The sequence below is a fragment of the Lissotriton vulgaris genome, chromosome 9, assembly GCF_964263255.1.
Source record: "Lissotriton vulgaris chromosome 9, aLisVul1.2, whole genome shotgun sequence".
In the NCBI taxonomy this organism is placed as follows: domain Eukaryota; kingdom Metazoa; phylum Chordata; class Amphibia; order Caudata; family Salamandridae; genus Lissotriton; species Lissotriton vulgaris.
The window spans coordinates 604417857-604444225 of NC_141697.1; the positions used below are offsets into that span (position 1 = coordinate 604417857).

General features: G+C 44.7%; 1 protein-coding gene across 5 annotated transcripts in view; it reads right to left on the bottom strand.

Moving 5' to 3' along the window:
* The window catches only part of LTBP4 (latent transforming growth factor beta binding protein 4), a 1439220-nt gene that overhangs the window by 994362 nt on the left and 418489 nt on the right, over nt 1-26369 (bottom strand). For all 5 annotated transcript variants that reach the window (XM_086938230.1, XM_086938229.1, XM_086938227.1 and 2 more), the window contains exon 3: nt 16560-17019. In XM_086938230.1, the coding sequence (XP_086794356.1) occupies nt 16560-17019 (460 nt within the window). The remainder of the gene's footprint in view (nt 1-16559; nt 17020-26369) is intronic.

Sequence of the window (26369 nt, forward strand, 5' to 3'; positions counted from 1 at the left end):
CACACAATAATTATGGAATGACATACATTCTCACCACATCTTTTAAGCCAAATTGAGTTGTAGATAGAGCAATCTATGTTTACATGTTTGGCACAAATACCCATGTGTGTTAAACAAGAATCAGGAAAGGGCATGTTAAATCATCATGCCGACTTGTCTAAGCGGAACCCAGATGTAGACATGGCAATGTACTTTGATATATTTTGCATAAAAATTGTTGTAAGGAAACTATATAGATCGTGCCAGTAATACCATTTAAACTGAACACAATGTGTATGTGTACAATAGACGATTATATATTTTTCCAAATGTAAGGTTTTAAAGAATGTGTCATTATTTTGTAAAAAACAATGAGAATATTTAACAACATTAACATGTGATGGGGTTATGAACACAATGAATTCCATAAAGGTAACAAGAACGCGAGTTAGTACTGGTTGAATAGAGTTATAAACTAAAAACATACTCTCCCCAATCCAAAATGGCCGCCAAAGTCGGTCTGGGGTTCGAATATCGTACACAGCAATGCGATGTGCATAAAAAGCAAAATTGAATATGTCCCTTCTGGCATCACGATAATAGTAATAGATATAAAGTAAACAAATTTAATAGGTAATACATATTAGTAGTCGAAAGACGATTCAGGTGCCATTGAAGACTTTCGGGTCGCGGGACCGTCACTGCACGGTTGAAAAAGTAAAAATAAAAACAATTAAAGGCTTTTTCTGAACTGTGGAGCCAAGATTCCTCTACGTAGCCGAGGGCGGACAGAGCAATACGTTTGTGAAATAATACAAAATTTAAGAATAGCATATGAATTGTTACAATACTCACTTCCGGGTCAACATTGGGAGAGGCAGCATAAAAGCTGGTCCCGACTTTCAGGGATTACATTCCCGGACAAAACGGAACACAGAGGAGCAGGGAGGCCGATTTAAACCACGAAGGTACGTGAGCCCGAACTAGATAGGAGTATATGTACGCCGCGATACCATTGCTAGGTAGAGCTTTGCCTTTTGCGCTAACTTTGAGACAGGGAATGTGCTTTGAAACTTCGATGAGCTTTGTACCCATGCCATATTACACCAAGGGGAACGTATGTAGAAATAGCAAGCGTTCTTCATTTAGCCCGACCCCACTAAAAAGCATTGCACTGTATCCCGTTTGTGCAAGATTTCTTTAAACATGTGAAGAATAGGTATGAACCCCACAAATTCTATCACCCAAATAGGCTTATGTTATATTTGCCCACTTATAAGGATCAATGCGTAGTGAGTTCCTTTAAACACGTCTATGTACAATCATAGCAATTAAGTTCTAGTACAAAACAATAAACAGCATTAAAAACTATTATATTTACTATTATTCCATTCACTTTAATAGGTGAAAACAAACGACCAACTAATCAAAACAGCCGTACGAAAGTGAATATATAATTTCGGTAAGTGGTTGGTTTACAATTTGGATTCGATCAGGATGGCTTATTTCCAGGAAGAGTCTTTTTACACATTTGTGTCCTATCCCACGGTGATTCCGAATTGATGAAGGGATCCCGAGCCCGCATTCTTAACCTAACCTGAGAGTAAAGTCTGGTGGCTCCTCCGTGTTGTATTACCTTATGCAGTGACCTTATCACAGGTAAGCAATCATGAATGAAACCTATAGTATATCACCAGATAAAATGGATGACTAATGAGATACTTATTGATATATTGTTTCCCTTCATTAAGGTACTATATGACCATAAGGAACAGATGTAACACAAATCTCCAGTTGTTTTAGAAGTCTTCTAATTTTAAAAAAAGAAACTTCGGAAAATCAGGTATCTGTTTATATAAAAACTTTCCTTAAGCTTGAAGACCTAGTCTTCATTTCAAATTTTCCCCCCGTGGATCTATCCAATGACTAAATAGAGGGTTTTATTGTTAGCACATAACAGTGCTCACGGGAGGGAACTGAGGGAGGTCCCCACAGAGGAACAGGTCTAGGAACCTATAGGGCAAAACAAACACCAAAAGAGATAGAAACACTCTGTATGTATTTTCGTTCATCTGTCCAATTATAAAATACCTAAAATACTGTTGTTTAAATTTTTAGATTACCAATGAAATGTCAAAGTGTCCTGATGAAGGTGTGAATATTACAAACGAACACCGAAACGCCGCGTCAACTTTTTTCCTTTGACCTTTTTAATATAGATTTGTTCACTATGTGGAAAATTTATTATTGTATTTTAATTTAGATTGTAACCCTTAAGGGAGGTATTTTAATAAATTGTATTTATATATAACATTTCTTATATCTTTGGTGGATTTGTTGATCTCACAAATTTGGACATACAATATGAAAAGTTTTTTACATATTAATTTGCCACTATATTATAATTGACCAACTAGGACTTCCTAGAAACCTGTTTTGCCCCCACATTGTCAGTATTTTTGACTCCATTTAGTAGTTATAAATCACAGGGTCTCCTATTTTGCCATGTGGCACACAGACATGCCCTAAGGGCATGTCTGTGTGTCAAATTGCACAGGTGTGCATGCAAAAATGTGCAATAGGATTGGGTGGTAAAATACCGATTCTTAAGGGCCTGTGGCACTCTTAGGTGGATTTACCGAATCGGTAAATATACCGATTCGGTATTTTACCAATTCTGTAAATTTACCGATTCAGTAAATTTACAGAATCGGTAAAATATAGGCCGCCTACATCTGAAAACCCTAATACCGGTCGGTAACGGCCGAATACGGCTGTTACCGACCGGTATTAGGGCTCCTACATCTGGCCCATTGTCATTTACAACGCCATTTACGACACCAATTGCTCTAACATAAGCCAATGCAAGACCTATTGCATTTCCAATGCTTGTTTTGTTATGTAACTGTAGCGATGTTGCACAAAATCAGGAAGGATATGCAGACTAGCTAAAAATCATTGTCAGAGCCAATATTCCCTTAGGTTTGACCTATTGGATTTTCCAATGTTATTTTCTTTTTGTTTAAGCACTCTATGAGAGTGTGTTTCTTCCTGCTGTCTTGCTCATCTCATGAAAATCTCCCCATCTGTCATGCTCATTGCCCATGTGCTTCCTCCACATCCTTGTTCTTATCCCACCTCCCCACACAACTTTTTTGCCAGCATGTTTCCCCCTCACTTCTGCGTAATGCTCTCATGTTCATTTGCCCCTCTATGTTCCTAACCTTGCCCCCTCTGTGTTGTCTACGCCCACCCCTGCTCCTGTGTTGGTTCATGCCCTCCCTCCTATTTGACCACCTCATGTTCCTCCCCACCTTGGTATTGCCCCCCTCAATCCTTTCCTCCTCCCAACGTAACCCCTCTTTTTGCTACCACCCATCCGTGTTGCTATCCCCTACCACTGGTGTTGCACCTCATTGCTTCCTCCTCCCACATGTTGCTTCATACCACCTTTGCTACCTTTTTGTTTGCCAATGCAACATGGATCCGCTAACAGAAAAAAAGGCACTCATGTAATTTTGTAGGCATGCACATGCTTGGTGAGTGTACCTACGAAATCACGCAGCCGGCCATGTATGGCTTTTTTTTTCTTTAAAAAAAAAACATGCTGCACAGCACCAGTTATGATGTACACCAGTGGTTCTTAAACTTTTGACTTCTGAGGTCCCAAACTAAATCATTACTGGAAGCCATGGACCCGAAGCCATTTTCTCCCCACATCATTCTGAAATTCTCCATTTTCATGTTTCACACATGATCGCTTTTTTTTTTTTGCACCCTCTTTTCACTCTTTTCTTCTGCACTTCACTCACTTCACCCCCACACACAACATACAAAACACGTTCAATTGAACACACTTTGACCCTGTTAATATTTCAGCAGCTCTGTACCTCCTTTACACAGTTCCACATATAATTAGGGGGTGGGTGATAAATTCTGCTCCAAGGGCCAAGTTGGCGGAGTTTTGGCCACACTACGTTACGCATGTAATGCAGAGTTCTGGCCAAATTCCGCCAACCGCTGCGTGGCAGGGTTTTTGGTCACTAGGCGGGCACCAGGCTAGATTTCCCCAACGTGGGCAGTCGTCAGAAAACTGCCGCTTCAGGAGAAAATCCAGTTGAGTGGCAGCTAAATCAACTCGAGCAGCAGCGCACTCTGACCCACCGCTTTGTGCCTTTCGTGCAGATTTTTCAGTACGGAACAAGTTCCTGGCGATAAAAATCAGCATAAGCAGCATGACGTGCCTAATTCCCCCCATTCGTGGAATTCTGCATGAATTTCACTGAGTTTTTATGTAACCCCACGGAATTCTGTAGAGTAGAACTCTGCGAGTTCCGACCACCCCTACATATAATCAAATGACATTTGGCACATGCCACCATTGCTCTGTGCACTCAGCAGAGAGGCCAAGGATTGGATGCTCAAGTAGTCTGAGCACCTTAATTACCCACTGACAGGCACTGGGAGAAACTCATTCTGCCTTCTGAGTCAACTCCAAACCTCCGTTAGGGACCCAAAGCCACAACCTGAACTCACAGAGATGCCTACAAGTGAACCACGCCACAGCACATGCTAGACAAGATTAATATGGAGTATGAAAAGTAAAGAAGGAAATCAACTTACAGGAAAAAAAACAGATACTCTTGAGGAAGTAAATTAAGTAAAACAAGAGAAACATAAACACGAGCTATCTCACTGACGTGGATTACCTTATTTTAATTAAATCTTACTTCTGATGTTTGGCCCCAGTTTTCTAGACAGTTTGGGCTAGAGCTAGACACTCTAGCATGTGGGCGCCCTGACAATGTGTTGTGGAACCCTCGGGTACACCAGCCCACAGGTTAAGACGTGCAGCTGTACATCATGGCTAGAAACATTAGCAAAGATAATCTATACTACTATTATAAAGAGAGAACTGTGTCCTTTGAGCCAGGTAAACTCGAAAAGTACACCACCAATCAAAACACCCAAGAGATCTTTGAAAACCTCAGGGCAAGCAGAAGGACATAGGCCATTAAAAATAAAAAATATACGTTGTTTAAAAAATTTAGAAATAAAAATAAAGTATTCCCTTGCAAGTAGCGCCGGCTAAGACGTCTGCGTGATGACATCATTTGCGCTCCCAACACTTCCTGAATACTTCCTGAAATGGCGGCGAAGATTGCGATCTGCTGGGAGGACTGCTGCGGCCCTGCTTGTCGCTGGGCGAAGTGGCAGCCTGTGCGGGCGGGGCGCCTAGATCGGGACCGGCGGCTAAGGTAAGAATCAGGCTCTCCGGGACACGGGCGGGAGGGGGCCGGGCCGGGGCGGGAGGGGTCTAGGCCGGGGCGGGAGGGGGCCGGGCCGGGAGGGGGAGGGGGGCGGGAGGTTGGGCGCAGGCTCCGGGACACAGACAATGTCGGGGGCCGGGGTGGGAGTGCACGCAAGCCTCAAATGCTGCCCCCAGCCCCTTTCCGCCCCAGGCAACGCTGGGGCGGGCTGCTAGTAGATGATAAAGGTGACAGCTCTCAGCTTTACCAATGTTTGTTTAGTTAGGGTACACAGCCCCAGTCTGAACCAGGCACACCTAATGAGGATGCAAGTCTGCTGAGACTGGGATGTATGCCCATTTACCTAATACGGTATTGATGTAGATTTCTGAGCAAATCTCAGGAATAAGAAACCTTACAGTGATTATTTAGTTTTATCTTTACCCTGGTAAGATTTGCTTTAAGCTGGTGAAGTTTAATAGAACACTTCAAGGAGTTCCTTTCCCTCAAATACAGTTTTTGTTGCATTTTGGCAAATTTAGTTTTATTTTTATTTTCAATATTCTGGCTGTTTCAGCTAAACGTTGGCTAGCCTGCTTTGTGTAATGTTTCTAGTCATGTGCTACAACTTTAAACAAAAATTCTCAGACTCTTTAACAAATGTGAGATATTAAAAGAGCAAGTATGCCGACTTGCTGGGACTTTGATAGGTTATTAATTTATGTTCCTTTATTAGCACCAAATATCACTGTAAAGATTACATTGTTATGTTATGTTATGTTAGATTTATACCGCGCACCGATACACAGAAGTGTCCCGGTGCGAAAAGCCAAAAATAGACGAGACAATGGGGCGCAAGCCGGGGCTAGGAGGTTACTTGAAAAGCAAAGTTTTTAACTGCTTTCTGAACAGCCTGAGGTCGCCGATGTTCCGGAGCTCAAAGGGCAAGACATTCCAGGCCTTGGCTACTCTGATTGAAAGGGAGCTACCTCCCATTCTAACAAGACGGTACATGGGTATACCAGCGAGGCATTGCCCCGTGGAGCGTAGATGCCTAGGGGGTACATAGAAATCAAAATGTCTCCTCAAATACAAAGGCCCCGAATTGTAAAGACCACCATGGGCAAGCATAAGAGCCTAGAACAAAACACGCTGATCTATCGGAAGCCAATGCAAATCCCGAAGCATCTGTTTGGAACTGGACCTGCCAGAAGTACCGAGTAGTGCTCTAGCAGTCGCGTTCTGAACGATCTGAAGCTTTTTTATCAGGCAGTTAGGAAGTCCGATATAAAGAGCATTAGCATAATCTAAACGCGAAAGAATGAGAGTGCGGGTCGCCATTTCTTTAGCCGCTTTGGGCAGTAGGGACAGAAATCTCCTTAAGAGTTTCAGTGTTCCGAAGCACACTCGGGCTAATGTAGTAATCTGCTGTAAAAATCTGAGGTCCTCACTAAACCAGACCCCCAAGTTTTTAACCGGGCTCCCCATTGACTTAGGCATGGGGTAACCCATGGGCCAAAGGTCCTCTCTCAAAGGACCCGTAGAGGAGCACCTCAGATTTACCCTTGTTGCATTGGAGTTGGTCCTGCGCTAACCATTTAAAAACTTCTGTAAGGCAGTTTTTGGCAGCATACGGGAAAAGATCATTTTTCGTCCACGTTAAGAGGAGCTGGGTGCCATCAGCATAAGCTATGATCTAGGCACCCATCTCCTTCGCCAGATGGGCAAGCGGTGTCATGTACACAATAAAAAGAAGAGGGCTCAGAGTTGAGCCCTGGGGAACACCAGTGGTCAAGCCTGTCGGTGTAGAGGAGAATGGAGGCAGTCATACTTGCTGTGTTATTCGCCAGAAAGGATTCTATCCACTCCCATACCAGACCAGAGATGCCGATGTTAGACAAGTGGGCCAGAAGTTGGCGGTGCGGTACAGTGTCAAACGTGGCATAGAGATCTAACAACATCAGAGCCGCTCTGCTGCCTGAGTCAAGGCATTCTCTAATAGCCTCCGCCATCTCAAGCAGGGCCGTTTCAGTACTGTGTGAGGCCCTGAAGCCTGACTGGGCTGGGTGGAGGGCGCGAGAAGTCTCAACAAACTCAGAGAGCTGCTTGTGGGTTGCCTTCTCACACACCTTCGCCACAGCCAGGAGAAGTGAGATCGGTTGGTAGCTAGCCAGGGTAGCGGGATTAAGTGAAGGTTTTTTTAGCAGGAGGAGGAGTTTTGCCTGTTTCCACTCAGAAGGAACCATAGCGGTTTGGAGCGACAGGTTGACAATGTTATTTACTTCAGGATTAACTACATCTGCCACTGCAGCCAACACCCTGGCTAGGCAAGGATCCACTGGAGAGCCTGATTTAGGAGATTTAAGACCATCTGAAGCAGGTAAACCGCCTGCACCTGGGGAGCAGTCCCAAAGCTATCCCGGATTGTTTTATATTTTATCAATAAAAAAGCCCGATAGCTGCTCACAACAGGAGATAGAGGCGGGAGCAGCCCATCAGTTCTGCACGTGGTTTCAGGAAACTTTGGACAATTGCAAAGATTTCCTTAGAATTATTTTTAGATTGGGCAATGCGCTCGATATAGAAATGGCCTTTGGCCTTCTTGACCGTGGTGTAATAGCTGTTCTGCGCCTTCCTAAGAGCTATTTTGACCAGCGGGCAATAGGCTTGTCTCCAACAACGTTCAAGCTTTTTGCATGATTTTGTTAGTTCTTTTAATTCGTTGGAAAACCAGGGTTGGGTCAGTAAATTTCTAGCTCTTTTATGGACCGGGGTTGTGGAAAAATGTTCTACTGCTCTTGAAATCCTGTTATTAAAACCACCTACAGCTTCAGACAGACCCTCTGAGATATCAGGGTGAGTCTCTGTCAGGACTCTGCCCAGGGCACCAGGCTTGATGCGTGGGTGGGGTCTGACCCCCGAAGTCCTCGTGGGTGGATAGGATGGCTTGATGGTCCATGAAGATAGATTTAGGAAATTATCAGAACAAGGAACGGGAAGAGGATCCTGTACAACTAAGGGAAAGTTGGAACAAACCACATCCATGGTATGCCCCTCAGTGTGTGATGAGGATTTAATCCATTGAGTCAGGTCAATCAAATCTCTAGTGTCAGAAGCCTCCCCGCAGTCCAAATGGATGTTAAAGTCCCCGAGAAGCAAATAATTGGAGTAATGCAGGGCTCTAGGCACAATGGCTTCGTCAAAGGCTTTCAGGAAAGAGCTAGAGGGGCCTGGAAGGCGATATAACAGTCTAACCCACAATATGAAATTCGGGGAGATGGTGAGGGAGAAGTCCAAAGCTTCCCCCTCCATAATATGTGACTCAACCTGCGTGAGAATCCAATTTTCCCTAAATACTACCGCAACCCGTCCTCCTCTGCCTAGTTTACGGTCAACCCTGGCAATTTTATACCCCACAGGGATAGCCATGGCAATAATAACAGGAGCAGAGGACTCGTTAAGCCATGTGAGTGAATAAATATTTCTCACGGGGTAGGTTCTTTTATTAGCAACAAATGTCATGGGTTGCGTTTAATGTTTCATATATTTTTTCATTATAGCTCCTTAATGTATTGTGTCTCCGTTGCTCCAGATATTTGTACCTAAGTCGTTTTAAAAAAATCTTAGGAGGGAAGATGTGTTATAATATTTTATTTGCAGTTAATGTAGGATAATCATTCTCCCCTTCCTTCTTCAGAATATTGGAACATTCCCACAGTTGGCACTGCAGACTGCATTGGAATGTTGAGTGATTCTAATCAGTGAGGAGTCAGACAGGTGAAGAGTGTGGAGTTGTGGAGACTGTAATAAAGGCTGATCTCCTGCAACAACCCACGTCTTGTACTCTTTACAACAATTATCAACAATCCATTCTGGATTTTAAACCAAACATGGTCCGAGCGGCTATATTTTTTCCCGCGGGAGGATTAAGCGACCTTCTTTTACCACTTCATTAAAAGCCTAATATATATCTCTCCTTTCGGGGCACGCTAATAAATTGTATCAAATTAAACTGCACTTCCTAGCCTTGTGTTTTGTTCCTTAAATGTCAGGTTGAGCTATTTTTGAAACTTGTTTAATCCTTCTTAAAACATGTCATGTGGATTTATATGTTCTGGAATCACGGCCGGACTGAGATTGCAAACCAGCCTTGGCAATTATGTCCGACCGGCCCGGGATGGTGGGGGCGGGGTGGTATGGGGGTGCTGGCAGGAACACTGCTGCTGTGCGTTTGTTACAAGGGGCCGATTTTGCAGAACCGCTGCAAAACCGGCCCACGGTAACATAATCGGCCAGCACAATTCCAAAACCGGCCCCCACCCTTCCGGCCCATCGGGGAAATTTCCGGTGCCCGCAATGGCTAGTCCGGCCCTGTCTGGAACCTGAAGGTGATTGGTGGCATTTTGGTACATGAGAGGGGTTACACACCTCCGTGGGAAAGTATTTACTCGGTGGTGCTCTGCGCAAACTGCGCCACCAATTTGCGGCAAAAAAAGCAACAAGTGAATGAAAACTTGTTTTACAAAGAAAAAGCACCAGATTAGTGACACCACCAGAGTTGCAACTTCTCTACATTAACACTTGTGATTCCATCCCCGTTCATCTCAAAAGGAAATCAGGTGGGTTGGGCTCGCTCCCAGATGATACCCTGGTCTATCCAAGTAGAGGTACGTTTGTTTGAGTGTGTGTTCTTAGGTCAAGCCCACAAGACAGTACTTGTGTCAGCTGTTGTGAGATATATTGTGGGCTTACCAAGATCATACAGGGCCTTGGAGCCTGCCCATTGATTGGCTTTCCTGTCAGCCATTGTGAGGCTTTCCTGTCACTCTCATTTGCCTGCTTCTTATTCATGTCCCAGCTTCTCAATTGTGTGCTTGTCCCTCCCATGGACTATAGCCTTTTTATCATCTCCTTCGATTGGCTGGCTTCTATGTATCAACTGCTTGCTTTTTAAGCACTCAATTTTTGGGTTAAGCAGTCCATGGGAGTGCATATGTTTACCAGCTGTCTCCCAAATGTACTTCTCTCTCATTCTCTCTGTGTTGTAGTCTGCCACCTGTGTATTTCTACCTACGCCCCCGTGTTGCACTCATGCTTGTGTTCTTCCTCTGTTGATTCCTTGCTTCTCCTCCCCACCCTCCATGTAGCTGCCCCCACCATAGTTCTCCTTCTCACTCAACTGTTGCTTCTCTTCCTTCCCCTGCATGTTGCTTCCTTTTCCACAAGAGGACAACCTCTTTTCTCACCCATTGCTTCAATTCTCCACCCTGCCCTTAAGTTGCTTCTGTCCACCCCACAGTGTTTCTCCCTCCCCACCAGCAGGGCCGGACTGCCCGGGCATTTCCTCAGTGGGTGGCCAGGTGTGGAGGCCTGTTCTGGGCCCCTGGGGGTCCGTTTTTGTGACCGGGGCCGGCCATATCATCCCCCTGTAACACAATCAGTCTAAACAGTCCCTAGCAAAAAGCTTGGCTGCAACCCTAAGGGGGCCGGATGAGCAGTTTGCCAGGGCTGGTTTTGGTTCCAAATCCGGCCCTGCTCCCCACCCCCTTCATGTTGCTTCATCCATCCCAGACCTCTTTGTTGCTATCCAGGGGATGGAAAGGGAGGAGAGAGGAGAGGAGAGGGCGAGGGAGGGGGAGAGGGAAGGGGAGAGGAAGGGAGGGGAGTGGAAGGGGATGGGAAAGGACTGGACGATGTCTGTGATAGGCCTAGGATTGGTAGAGGGGCTATTAATAGGGGCAGGGAAAGGGGAACTGAGATGTGTGCAGCATGTGTCAATAGAAAGAGAAAAGCAGAAGCGAAGTCGTTATCATGGGTAGCCCAGAAGCATTGGTAAGAAGGAAGAGATAAATAGGCGCCCAGTGGCAATGCCAAGCAAGGCAAAATAGGTAGAGGGAGGAGACGGGTTTGTGATATCCTCACCCTGTCCCTTGTACATTGGGCAAAAGATCATGGATTAAGCCTGTTATTGGGCACCATACTGCATACCCCATAGAGACCCATTTGTGGGGGTGAGACTAATAAAAGGCTTCTTTTTGTGCTCAATTTGGAGCCTTTGGTTAAACTTTAATGTGAGTGTCCTTTAAGCATAGGATACTCCTGCTGCCATTGTGTTCCCAGGCAGGCTCCTCCACTCTTAGGTTGGAACATACCGGTGGCTGCTGGTTGTGCCACACAGCCATCCTGAACACTGACAATGAGCAAGGAGTGGCGGCCGCCATGTGTTAGCATGAGTCCTTGACCAACATATTGTGTTGTATTGTAATTGCATTTATATAGCGCTCACTACCCCTGATGAGGCGTTGAAGCGTTTTGTGGCGAGTAGCATACTACTCCGGAACCCATAAAGGATTAGCGGTGAATTAGTATAGTGAAATATGAAAGTAATTTGAGTGGTAGATATGTAAGTATGTTAGTAAGTTATTTGGATTGAGAAGGATAGTGGAGGGATAGAAGAGAGAAAAAAGGTTTGCATTTATATAGCGCTTGCCACCCCCTTATGGGATGTTAAAGCAATTTTTCGGCAAGTAGCATGCTACTCTGGAATCCATAAAGGATTAGTGGTGAATTAGTATAGTGAAATATGAAAGTAATATGAGTGGTGGATATGTTAGTCAGTTATATTCTATTTCTACAGAACCTCAACCCAGTACTGAAAGTTTCTAGATTGAAAGACAAAATCTATGGAGGGAGCAAATTAATATATTCTTACCCATTATGAAAGTGGAATCTGCCATCGCCAGGAGATTGCTATTGCTGTTCGGTCTAAGCGGGCAGATTCCAAAAATGGGGACAGCTGCATCTTAACCCCACCATCCAAGGCCTACAAGAAAGCAGGGTCAGCTTCGCAATGGTAAGATTAAATTCCTTAAGAACTAATTAAAAATCTTTACCTTTGGATTCTAAGCAACAGGTGTAAGTGCAGCCCGCTCATTATGTGTAAAGATCCGGTCACCTACTTGAGAACTTTGTATCCCAAACCTCACCACTGTAACAAAGCCACTAATGTGTCTCATAAAAATACATTGATGAGATGAGGCACTCTGCTAATGAGACAAAACTCCAAGGCACCCACAAGACCTTTCTGTATGACATTAATGGCATACTTTGACCCTGCTTAGGTCATTAATAGTACAGCAGATACTAGATCATGAGGATTAGGGGATCTTCTACTTTTAGAGGGACAGGAACAGTAAATACGCCATGTCACCTACATGATGTGTGCCGTCACTCAAACGAGCAGTGACATTCACAGATAGAAGAGGAAAGTAAAAGCACCTCAGTAGGTATGATGACCCTTCCACATTTACCTGTGTGGGGACTTCCTTGAGGCTGCAACAGATCACATGACCCGATACTCCTCTTCCAAGTGTCTGCTCTCCATTAGGATTGTGAGAGGGATTTCTCAAGTACAAGAATTACAGTTCGTACAGTAACGTTGACTAGGAGTGGACCACTCACCATACTCCCTCTCTCGAAAGCCCAGTCTACAAATAAAGCTAGAACAAGAGGAGTTGTGAGGATGATGGCAGATGCTGCATTGCTCAGAGCCATCGCCTTCACAGAAGTGGTCTTTAGCATGGCATATCCTGAAAAAGTCAGTAGAGAACTCTTGTAGTGGAAAAAAGACATTGCACCCAGGAGTTGAAGGCAGAATGAACAGTTCTGATGAACATTCAACAGGAAATTATGGATTACATTAAATGATTAGTCCTCAGAAGTACAGCCACTGTCAAGCCAGCATCCATGACATTTTTAAACTGATCAAATACCCCCAAAAATGAACAACACCAATAAGGTCAATTAATTGACGGGTTTCTCGCAATTTCTGGAATTTAGTTAAAAACCTTTCAGCTCATAAACTTAAAAAAGTGTGTCCCAGGCGTTGTTTGTAATGACAGCAAAAGAGCAGTTGACCAGCCTAGATCTCTTGATCTGAGTCAGCTGCACTACTCAACTGGACACAAAGGCATGGCGAAAATGAAGACCCAGATTGGGAAACAAGTATGGTTCCCAGCAGTGGATCATATGGTGAAAGAGGAGACCACAGCCTACCTCATGTGCCATTCCACAGGGCCATACAGCATCTGACATCCATCACTATTGACTGGCTAAGGGACATCTATAGGGAACTGTTGAGCTCAGATATCTTTTGTTAAAGGGATAGACCAATACTCCTAGTAGTAACAGGTGTGCATTCATGGAGCCTGATTCACAGAGGGCCTCTGCACTTGTGGCGGAGGCCCCGCAGTTGTGGAGGAGTTTCGAACTCTGGGTGGAATCTCCTCAATGAGAATTCTCATTGCAAAGATTCTGCTCCGAGTGTGGAGACTCCCTCAGAAGGTCCCTCAGAAGGCTTCAGAAGGTCCACTACGAGTGTGGAGGCCCTTCGTGAATCAGGTCCATGGTGTCCAGAGGTGAAGCTAGTCACCACTGCAGCAAACGCTGTACTGCCAACATTCAATAAGATGCTGGTATCCCATGGCTGACTAGGTCCTAAAATCAACGCTGCGGCTGACAGGACAGGAGTTTTAAATCTGCTTAGAGCATCACGTATCAATCCCTTGCTGGACCCAATCAATAGCCCTTGGATTGAGATCTGAGAGCATGACTTTGGGCGAGAATGAAAGCCAAAGGTGGTAGAGGGTGGCAGTGCACCCACTTATTTTTTTCTTTGTAATTGGTAGTAGAAATGAGGGCATTCCCAATCATAATGGCAGAAAGTAGCACAAAGGCAGTTTTTGTGTGTATTTAGGAGGGGCAGAGAAGGACAAAGGTGAGTGTGGAGGAAGGGTGTGGAAGGACGCCAGCTATGTTTTATTTATGGTTGGGTGGCAGAGGGGAGAGATGGCGAGAGGGTGGTGGATGTGGCAGGCAGGAAACTAGTGCCAAACAGTTTCCACATTTCAATAGGAAGTGTTGTTTGTTGGACAACATAGGACTGATTCATGTATCCCCTCAGGATATTTTGGGCTGTAGACCTGCTAGCTCACAGTGCCACCCTAAGCACTCCTAAACCTAATAAGGAAGCAAATGGTGTGGGCAACCTCAGAACATGACAACTCTGACCCCGAGAAATCATGGTAACAGATCTAGAACTCCTTCGCTCAGTCACTCGTGCTCCAAAATAAAAAATACAAGAAATACACACAGAAGTGTTTTCAATATTTAGTGAACCACTGCGATTCTTGCATGAAATATTTGCACTGCAATGATTAATAGACAGAAGCAGACACATGTGATTAGCAAAATAAGGGCAGTAAAAAGAATTAACGATTCCGCCATCGTACTGAATTTTCAAGGTGTTGTGATAGTATACTTATGAAGTGGAATTGTAAGCAAAGAGGATTCAGAGAAACTAATCCTACACTGTCATGTAAGCAAAGGTGTGTTAAAAGTCAGCGTGTGGAAAAAGGCAACTTTAGAAAAGCTTACATGTAAAATAGCAGTGTTTCTTCCCCGACTTAAGATAGTCATGTGACACTAACTGTATGTAATTTTTAAGGTACAATGTGGTGATTGGGGCTGAGGCAGGAGAGCCTGTGTTGTCCATTGCCACCCATGACTTCTTCACTCAGTGGGTATCAGCATGGGAAGTGGATTTGTGGGGCCACACACCAGACACAACTGTAGGTGGGTTAGGTATTAATAAAGTAGAGTTTGTCACCTCATGGCTTCAGGTGACATTGTAAGTAGCTGGAAATGTACTTTCATTGTTTAATGGATGTCACATGGAATACTCCCCTATGTAAATTACTCTGTAGCCCTAAGGTCTTGTCACTCTATACAAAAATTTATAAATCAATGTAGTTTCAGGGCAGAGCCACTTTTCAGGTGGTTGCTTTGTACACCAGTTGGGTGAGGAAGGCAGTGGTCCTTCACATAATCATGTAGCTCATTAGAAACTTAGGGTGACATTTCTCTACGAGTTGTGTTTCACTTTGAGAAACGGACTGTGTAAGGCGGGCTTACAATGCACTACTTAGGGTCGCCTTAGTCTAGAAGGTCTAAATAGACAGCAAAGCGGACAGAAAAGTACTACTTACTTGTTAGCTTTTAGATCACATGAATCTAAACATGTACAACAAAGACATGCAATAATCATTTAATGCATCCCCGCAGACATACATAAACCATATTCAAAGTAAGGTGAGGGAAACTGCATTTTTCTTTCATTGCTTAACACTCATAATTTACATGAAAAGTATGTGTATTATGGGAAATAAATTGTATAGGAAAATTGTACATGAGATACTAAGAGGAAACAGGGCTACAGCAAATACCAGTTTCAAAGTTCGGGTGAGACATTTTGTGCTTGAACTAGTCTACCCTGGGGGAGCATTACACAAAAAAGGGAAAGAGGGAAAATATGTGAAATATGAAAAAGTCAGAATTCTCCCTAGCCTACAATTTTAGACATCAACATACAAAAATATCATGTCATATAAATCAAACATACTTTTCCTCAAAATTGAATTGTATAGCTTGACAGTATGCTGGCAAGACATGGATGTGCTATGTGGAAGAGTGCAATGTAAGAGGTGCCACCAGTTGATTGGTCGGTTGACGGATCTGGTAGAGATACGCCATGTCTGCTATTGCGCCAGTGAATAAGAGCCATCTCCGCTACAGGAGTCATGGCTGTATAGTAATCAGTCATTGTGGAGCGATAAAGAGAAGCAAACGCCTAGGTGCATAGATATCACCATACAGCAACATAACATCTGAGACAGCCAACTTTGTTTGCATATCACACACTATAGGCAATATCCAAAGCTGTATGCATGCCCTAGTACCCACCTTTGATACAACTATATAAAAATCTTCTTGCGGCCGAAAGCACCAATATGCAAAAAACTAATGAGAGCTAACTAAAGATGAACACAAACAGAATACAAAGAGGACATCTCAGGGATCAGAGAATATTGTGGTAGGAGGCCATGCTTAATTTGTGCCAGTGGTTGCAGGTGCTGGGCACTGGCACTCATTATTGGGGACCAGGTCTTCTTTCGTTGTCATCAGGCTTTGAGCTAGAGCAAAAGAGAGAAAGGTGGAATACGGAAAATGCGGAAACCAGAAAGATTGGAAAAAAGTGATAAAGGATTAAACAGGGATTGAAAAAGAACCAGGAAGAGTGATTTGAAGAGAGAAGAAATGCAGGATGGTGGAAGAAAGAGGGATGTCGTGGAGACAAAACTATGCAGTCTTGGCATTCAGAAGCACCTTCTCTCGACAAAGCCGCACGTTCTATCGAAAGAGCCGATGGCGGGCTCCTGAAAACTTTCAGCTCCTGCATTTTTTTCCATAAAAGGGTATACAAATTTTACTTACGTCAATGGCTGCCAGCGGACAGAAGTTTGTTTCTTGTTTAGGTCCAAGGACTTAGCCGAGCCGTTGCTCTTCTTCTCATCCGACCCGTCAATCTCTTTCTGCTGTAGTGTAGGTTTCGCAGTTATGAGTCCAGTAGTGAGTCCACCAGGATGTGGAGATAGAGTGCTTGGTTTTGTGTCCTTCAAACAATGGCGGCAGGATAGAGACGAGTCTGTGGATCTCAATGCCTGTATGGGGATCACTTTCAAGGAGTCGCTGATTGTCGCTTCGGTCATTCCTGCAGACGAAGGGGCTACGAGAGGTGGCATGTCAAGTGTCCTGACAATCAATGGTGACTCCATGTTTTGAGGCACAGGGTCTGTCCTGTGTTCACATCGTTGGCCTTCAAACCCCGGTTTACAAACACAGAACTGTGGTGCCTTGCATAGTCCCTTATTTTTGCACTTTGGTGTACAGATCGCTGCAAGAATGGAGAAAAGAAAACATAATGAGGAAACATTCTTCTTACTGCTAAGAAATCACTTAGCAGGCTCGATTTTGTAATTTCTTATATTATAAAGACCATAAGTAAGTTTATATATCTATGCATTGAGTCAGGAGTGGAAATGTCCCTTAGATAGTGTGTGGCTGAATTTAAAGAATGCCTCTTTTTAAATAAACTAAAGAGTAGCTGCCCTGCCATTTGTTAAAGATCTTATAACTATTCTTAGCATGTCAAACGTATTAAATATTTTGGTATACTCAGTTACAAATTGCACACTACGTATGTGGTAGTAACTCGGCACCTGCACATAACATCCTGACAGTACTGTACAATTAATCCTTAACCCCTTTGCTGCGGGCGTTTTCACCTGCTGTGCGGGGGGAGGGGGGCTGCGCGCTGCGCCGCTGTGCTTGTGACGAGCTCAGCTCGTCATGAGGCACAGTGGAGCTGTGCTCATGACGAGCGAGCACTTCACGGCCACACCCGTTTTGGAACGTTCAGCACAGTGGGGAAATTATCCCTGCGTGTGAACGTTCCCACGGCCATGACGAGCTCCGCTCGTCATGAGCACAGCTCAATCGTGCCTCATGACGAGCTGAGCTTGTCATGAGCATGGAAAGTGTTAATCCCAAATAAATTGAGAATAACTTCAAGATAAGGTTTTACCATGCAGATTACTGCAGCATATTCACTTTTCTTTGGTTTTAACACCCTAATTCACCACCTGCCCTGAGTAGGGGGGATAGTGCACTGTGGTGGGAGAGCGAAGGGCAGGACATTGTTTGGTAGGAGACATGCTCCCACTGAGTCTTGCAATGGGGTAAGGTGGAGGCTTGGGTATAAGGCCGGGCTCCCTTGCAGTTATCTTCAAATGTGATGTCCTTAGCAAGAGTTTCCTGGTGGTAAAATTTGGTTTGGCACCTCACCCAGTAAATCCAGGTGTGGTTACAATGGGTCACTTATGTTTGAGTGGAGTGAAATACCACACTGGAATCTTGATCTGTTCTACATGTAATCAGTGCCCCTCTATATATATATATATATATAGGTCTCTCTCTCTCTCTCTCTCTCTCTCTCTCTCTCTCTCTCTCTCTCTCTCTCGCTTACATATATATATATGTGTGTATATATATAGAGGTTTACATTATTTGCTTTTCATGCAGCACAGAAACCTGGAAAAAGCTGAATAAAATGTAACAATGGAGCTTGTAGAGTGAAGTAGCTAGACTCTTTGCCGCCTGTCACAGTCCCTGCGGCCAGCAACAGCCGCAGGTAAGAGTGGGGATGCCACCGCCCCCAAAACATGTGCCAACTGGGGCTGACCGCCCCCCTCTCCCCCCTTGCTTCACCACTGAGCTTATACAAAATGGAAAGCAAGGTTGCCACAATGTTAAGATGAACTAGGCAGTAGCGGCCATATAGGGTGTGGTGACATGGGGCGGGGAAGGGGCAGAGTTGGGGGTAGTAAACTACTGAATACGACCCTACGGAGGTAAGTACACAAATAAAAAACGAATTTTGTTGGGCGCGCAACATCGCCAAATGCAATGTTGCGCTCTCAGCATCGCCAAATGCGATGCTGCACGTGCAACAAAGTTCTTTTTTTGTGTGTGTGTGTACTTACGTCCGTAGGGTCGTATTCCGTAGTTTACTACCCCCCACCCAGCCCCTCCCCCACCCCACATCACCGCCCAGCAGCACGCCCTATACGGGCCGCTACTGGAAGTAGGGTAATATGAACCCTTTTTACAGCCATAACACCAATAGCCAATGATTGTGGTGAAACAACATTAACTGTTTCAAATGGGAAAGAGTAGGGAGAGAGGCAGTGTTATATCATTTATTCTAAAGCAGACAGCTGAACACTACCACAAATGCTGCATTTTGATTGGCCCCAAGCTAGTCATGATCTAGCAATAAGATTTATTGCCAGGACCTCGGGAACCCTCTTACAGGCTCAGGCCACATACCACTATGTCTTCCAACTTTAACATTTACCAGTGATGATCACCGTTTGCTCACCTAGCTCACAGAATGTGCCTGGTACTGGAGAAGATAGCTTTAGAATCATTCAGTTCCCTGTGCAGAATGATTATGTTTCTTACTCTTGCTGCTACAAGTTGCTGAAAAAAAGCAAGTTTTCAAAAACATTCTTTTCCATTTGCTTGTGTGAGATCTTTATGGTGTGCTGAGCCTAAAAATTGTGTAGTCCTTTGCAACTTTTTTTAAAACCAGCCTTGTTGTTCTGTCTGAATTACTAAGTTAGTTATTTTAAAGTATTTTTCAATTAATTAACCTTGAAATCAGTTGTTTACAGGGCATACGGGGCAACATTTTGATAGACAATGCATAAATATAATCAGTTTCACCATGTCCTTATATTAGACGCACAATAAAAATATTTCGAAAACAGTGCACCTTTATGCAGGTGGGAAAAAGTAAAATGAAACAAGCACTGGCAGAGCCAATAGGTTTTGCTTATGGCTATTGGCTTTGGCAATGTTTTATAGCCGTGGCAAAAACTAATTTAAACAAGCATTTGCAATGCAATAGGTCTCGCATTAATTAAGTTTGAGCTATTGGCACTGCTAAATATTGCAACACCAATTGCAACAAAAGTGTATAAATTGTAGGCCAAAAAAAGTGTGTTTATTTTTGTAGCAATGGTGGCATGCTGCACTTTAGATGAATATGTTTAAAAGTAAAATGTGTCATACTGCGATTGCTTCAATAGTTAATTGTGGATGTGTTAACAATTGATGTGTGCACAGATGGCTGGTGGTGTGTGTGCCTGTAGAAATTGTGCACTGATGGCTGGTGGTGTGTGTGCCTGGTGGAAGTGTGCACTGCAGGCTGGTGGTGTGTGTGCCTGGTGGAAGTGTGCACTGACGGCTGGTGGTGTCTGTGTTCCTGGTGAAAGCGTGCATTGACGTCTGGTGCTTTGTGCCTGGTGGAAGCGTGCAATGACGACTGATGGTGTCTGTGTCTGGTGAAATTGTGCACTGAGGGTGTGGTTGTGTGGTTATGTGTCTGGTTGTATGTGTGGGTGTGGTTGTGGGTGTGGTGATGTGGGTATGGTGGTGTGGGTGTGGTGGTGTGGGTGGGTGTGGTGGTGTGGGTGGTTGTGTGTGTTGTGTGTGTGTGTGTTTGTGTGTGTGGTTGTGGTTGTGTGTGGTTGTATGTGTGTGGTTGTATGTGTGGTTGTAGGTGTGGTTGTGGGTGTGATTGTGGTTGTGGGTGTGATTGTGGTTGTGGGTTTGGTTGTGGTTGTGGGTTTGGTTGTGGGTGTGGGTGTGGGTGTTGGTGTGGTGTGCTTGTGGGTGTGGTGGTGTGGTGTGTGTGTGTTTGGGTGTGTGGTTGTGTGTGTGGTTGTGGTTGTGTGTGTGGTTGTGTGTGTGTAGTTGTATGTGTGTGGTTGTATGTGTGTGGTTGTATGTGTGGTTGTATGTGTGGTTGTGTGTGTGGTTGTGTGTGTGTGTGGTTGTATGTGTGTGGTTGTATGTGTGTGGTTGTGTGTGTGTGGTTGTATGTGTGCGGTTGTGTGTGCGGTTGTGTGTGTGTGTGGTTGTATGTTGGACATATTGTAAGTGCCTGTGGAGTGTTGCCAACTGTGGGGGCAGGGAGTATCACAGACGGAAGCACTCGAGCATCGCACTGCCACAGTAGCACCCCCGAGATTGAACACAATAGCAAGGCTTTGTTATCAGTGGGGAAAGTGCACACAGGATAGGACACGTAGGACAGTGCACAGAGGTGGTGCATCCAGGGCAGTGCACACGGGATGTGCACACAGGACAGTACACATTACTCCAAGGTAGCAAAAAAATGGCTGCTTTGAGTAGGAATATAGATTTTAGTATAGGCAATCGCAATCACTATATTCTGTGGAACCCACAGACTTTCTAAATCCGAACTTTGTGTTTCTCTAATGCATTCCCTCCTAACATGTATGAGATGAGACACCTACACCGTAACCCTCCTTGTCTTACAGTGCATGTATACCTCTTACATGTACACAGATGGGTTGGAAATGTAAAAACCCTGACTCTCAACCATAGTTTGTCTCTTAAGCACTTGTGAAGAGACAGCACGTTGAGTGTCTTTGCTTTCCTCCTAGACATTGGCATCAAGGCTCAAGGCACCAGCCTGGTCCTAGCCTAAAGGAACAAGAGGATTGCAGATATGCCATTTAAGTGAGGCATTTGTGTTGTAGCCGGCTCAAAATGAAATAAGAAACCTCCCTCATCCACTGTAGGTTGCTGGTGTGAACCCATACTTTGTGTAATCGCTGCTGAATCTGTTCGAGTTTCTTCAAGTTACGCCTGGACAACGTTAGCACATTTCCCTGTCAGCGGACTGAATCCCAGATCCAGATGAATCCAACACCGGGAACGTACCATGGTGGGGGCCTCATTCTCTAACTTATGAGAAAATAAGAAAATGCGTGCCCGGCAGGAAGTGCGCGCTGAGCAGATACCAGACATCTGTGACAAAACACCGGTGTGTCAGGTGCTGACTTCTGCCATGCACAGCCGGCGAAAAAGAAACAATAACAGCCATTGTACGGCGAGACAAAGATAGTCCTGCCAATGGGCACAGAGGGCCCGCTGCCGCTTGAGTGACGGCGCTCACACAGGCTTCCCGGAGAGGGTGCAGTTTACTGGCAGCGCGGTGACAAGTGCATGGCTCCGGCTGTGTGTACAGACTGTCTGCCGCGCATCATCACACAGACCATCCTCCGCCCGGAATGTGTCTGCGAGGGGGTGCTTCACCTGGGAATGTCATTATAGCTTTCTTTCTCGCAGGCGGTGTGCCAATGTCCACCCGCCACAAGTGTGTGTGATGCCGGAGCCCGCCTCTCACTGGCAAAGGGGTAGATTTTGTAAACAACTAAGCTACTTTGGGAATGTGATTAGATGTCTAAATGGAGATTAGCCATATAAATAAATGCCTCTTCCCAAGCCCTGGCTCCTGTCCCACAGTGCACTAGATCTCGTCCACCACCACTCCCGGCTCCCGCTCCATCCATCCCCATACCTCTTCCTCCTCCGGCGAGTCCAAGTCCTCTCGCCCCGGGTGCCTGCCGTTCAGCTCCATGGCTTCGGTGTGGGAGCCCATTCTGCCGGCGGGATCCCTTCTGCCGCTGGCCGGAGCAGGGAGTGCGTGGGGCCTGGGCAGGTGTGGGAAGCAGCGGGCTGCAGTAGGAGGGGTGGCCGCTCTGCAGGAGGGGGCGGGGGTTCAGAGCTGCTGATGCCCGCGCGGCGCTGGCTGAGGTAAGGGCTCTTCTCTCACCAGCCAAGTCGGGAAGGTCCCCTGCCGCAGGCTGGAAACTCCCACTCCTGCAAAGTGGAAGTGAGTGAGGGAGGGAGGGGGTCGAAAGGGGCGGGGACTCTGTGCTCAGCTGCGAGCTCGCGAACTGGGCTACAAACATACAGAGTCCCGTGCAAAATACTGCAATGTCATTCATCTTTGCTACAACCTCTCTCTTCACAACTACAGAAATATTAATTTGTATTTAGCGCTGTATAGCGCACATATAGAGTACGAGATTTAAATGAGAAGCGTTAATTGCACAAGTGAGCCGCAGCGCCATAACATATCTCCTTGGGCAGCTTTGCTTGGCTTCCCGGTGGATTCCTAAAGCACATGGACCTGACAGCTATGAATAAGCTATATAAACAAAGGCTTACTCATATCATATTTGAGGCATGCGCTTCCTCTCTGCAAAGAATAACAAGCGGTTTTCCATTTCATTTTACGGAGATAACCAGGAAACGAGAGTCTTAGAACGGCAGCTTTACGACATTGTGACTGGTAACTTAAAGAAACAAGCCGGAGGCTGTGGTGCATAGAGCTCCTTGGATCGCCGGCCGCAAAACTGAAAGCGCGGTGGGAGTGCACGAGACGCCATCGCCGTGAGCGTGCACAGAGGCTGCTCCGAGTCTGAATTGGAGACTGACTCACGCGTGCGACCAAATCCCATTGCCAATGCTGCACGCGTGGCCATCTCTTGTCTCTTCCATTGACAATGATGCGCGTGTGGCCATCTCATGTCTCCACTCGTTGTCGCCTGAGTCGACGACTATAGTCTCGCAGCAAGAACGCGCTTCGCGCGCTTTCGCTAAGGTGAGACCTAAAAAGCACTATGACATGGTCAGCACTAATGCTTTCTTTTAAGTACATTAATGCTAGCCTTCTCATTTCTGTTTGCTCCCAAAAGAACACAAAGGGATGGTGGGAGAGAAGATGGAGGGTGGGAAGTGTGTAGGACAGGCGAGAGATGAGGGTGGATGAGGTGCACACAGAAAACGAAGGGGGTATGGAAGTCCTGGGGGTAAGAAGATGGACAGTGAAGGGTGGGCATGAAGGACTTGATTTAAGCAGGTGGACAGCGGAGAGTAGGAGGGATGTGTTGGTGGCAAGCATATGGGTAACAGAGGGTGGACATGAGGGACGGAAGTACCACTATGGAGGGATGAGAAGTACACAAAGGAGACAGGAGAAAAACACACACACAGTTTCTCAGCAAAATGAAAAAAAGTAGTGCCTGAAAAACGGGGATATAAAACATGAAGTGGAAGGAAGCCTGTTAGCTGTAGCTTTCCTGTAAGTCCCTAGTATATGGTAAAAAGTGTACCCATGACATGTACGTTAAGTTCCACTAGTGGACTACAGCCCTTATGTTGCCATCCACTAAGGTGACAGTGTAAAACATGGCTTCAGGCCTACCAAAGTAGACTGACTGTAGCAGTGTAAACACTGCAATTCTAACTGTCAAAATAAACCCTTTTGCGAAGTCTAAACCTACCTTCCAAATGTTAATAAATCACTCCTATGTGGGCATTGTAGCCCACAAGGCAGAGTGCATGGTATTTAAAAGTGGGACAAGTAGAAATTTAATGTTTACATGTTTTGACAGTGATTAGCACCCAAAAGCTATTTTTCACTGTTAGGTCTAGCTGTCCTATATAGAAAATCAGAGTACCAATTAAAAACCTAATAATGTATCTCTTGAATTAGCTAGGAAACAAATTATAAACTATTTTTAAAAGTTATTAAAAATCAAATTCACTGGTGAAGTTGAATGTTTAATAAATAGTATGGAAAAGTAACTTTTAGAAAGTTTATAACAACTCCCCGGCATTTCTGGCACAAAAACTCGTGGTATCAGGTGGACCCAGAAACTCCCGCTCTGCCAAAGACCTACTGCTGCAACCTGCACGCTTCTGGAAAAAGAAAACCTACAACCGGGCCTTCACTGGGGTTGCGCCAAGGATTTGGATCTCTCTCCCACCCGCCATCAGAAGACTTCCGTCCTTGGCAAATTTTAAGAAGGAGACAATAACCTTCTTAATTGGTAAATACCTCGCCTAACGAACACGTTACATGATTATCCTTCTACTGACATTGAGCATTCCCCCAAGAGTTGAGACTATGTACTTTCCTGTACAATGTATCTTCCTGTTGCAATTTCCTTCCCACATGTAGCTGGAACTTGACTACTTGTTTCCTTGCATTATGTATCCGCTTTTTTACCCAATTGATCCCTCCCTTCCCTTCGCTCTGTACACCTCCCTTAATACTGTAAAGCGCTCAGATACACTCACAGGTCTGGTTCACACTCTATAAAACTTTAAAATAAATAAATAAATAAATGAATGAATAAATAAATTATCTTTTTCCTTCCTGAAGTTCCTGGAGACTAATTTGCATTTTCTCTCCAAACTCTCCCAGCCAGTAATTAGCATTTAAAAAGGTGTGAATGAGGTTTGAAATTCCTTCCAGGATTAACACAATAGGCAACTGTGGCTGACAGGTTGCCATGAATGGGCCGAGACAACTCCTCAGAAGTTCATAGAATATGCAGGGTGGGGCTGTGTGAATTATTTTTGACATTACAGTGTCAAATCCTGCTTGGCAGTGGCAGAGTTGATACTTGTGCAACACTTGAAGGGAGGAAGATAGAATTCCAAGACAATTCTTGTGTATCTACTGTTTGGTTGCTGCAAACCCCTGCATTTGTCCTACCATACTTCTGTCTCTGGGTACAGTGACTGCCTCAAACTGGATTTTAATATTAGATGTGGAAGGACTCTATGATTATCATAGTACACTCCCCAAAAACACCCTCAGAGCCCAAATTTAGCATGGGCAAGGCCTAAATGTGGCATCGTCTGCCACCCACTGCAGAACACTGCTGGAAATTAGGAAGAACAGAAAAGGACTGGACTTGCTGTCTGTGATTTGAGAGGAGCCCTGGAGGACCGTACCTTCTCTCTTGTGTACCCAGGACAAGAAGTGGTCTCCAAGGTTCATAAGGCTGACCACCTGTTCAAGCTACAGAGATACAACAAGCTACAAGAGGCCTTTTCTTACAACTGCATATCTGACCAGTGGCAAATGGACCTGTACTGTATGCTATTGTTGGCCTCTGCCTGACACCCTGTGAGTTTCTAAGTGCCTCTTCTGAGGTCTTAGCAGCTTTAGAAGAGTACTCCTGTGGTGGGTTTCGAGTGAAATGCCTAAATCAGAAGGACAGATTAGAATATGTGTCTTTTCCTAAGGTTCACATTATCCCGACTTACATATTCCCACCAATGTTTCCATCACGGCTATTAGAATGATGGGAAGTGGCCTGAAGACAACACATTAGCCCAATATAAAACACTAACAGTACAAAATGGCAAGTCAGGCAGTATTTAAAAAAATTCAAAATAGGGACTCAGCTTCCTAGAGAGCCACAAACCTGTCCTTGCACAGTGATTTTTAGTTTTTCATTTGGCAGATGATGTGACCTTTGCTAATATTAGAATTATAGCAATCATTTAGGAGTCTACTCTTAGTTCCCTGTTAAAATGATGTGGTAGGACCGCAAATAGTAATACCAATCACCCAGGTGCAGAAATTAACTGGTGTTACATTACTGCATTGTTTTTAGGTTTGACCATCAGAATGAAACATAATATGGATAATCTGTAAGATATTCACCAATTTGAAAATGTTTTTGTTTTTGAATGGTTTCCTCTGCTCACATTCCTTTTGTTTTTTCCTGTCAAAATATGAACGGGACGATTACCCAATTTGCTATTTCTCTGCACAAATGTTAAATTTTGATTTTGGAGGGAACTCCTATTTGCATCACATTGGGATTATAATGGAACTCAAAATAAGCCCAGCAGAGATTCGCTGACAATTTGCCGACATATTACAAAGCATATATTGTGATACAACCCACCTGCTGTGCATGTATTGCCATGGCTCTACCATTAACTGGGATATAACTAGTGTCAACAGATTTTCTGTCAGGGAGCATCCTTTTTATGTTG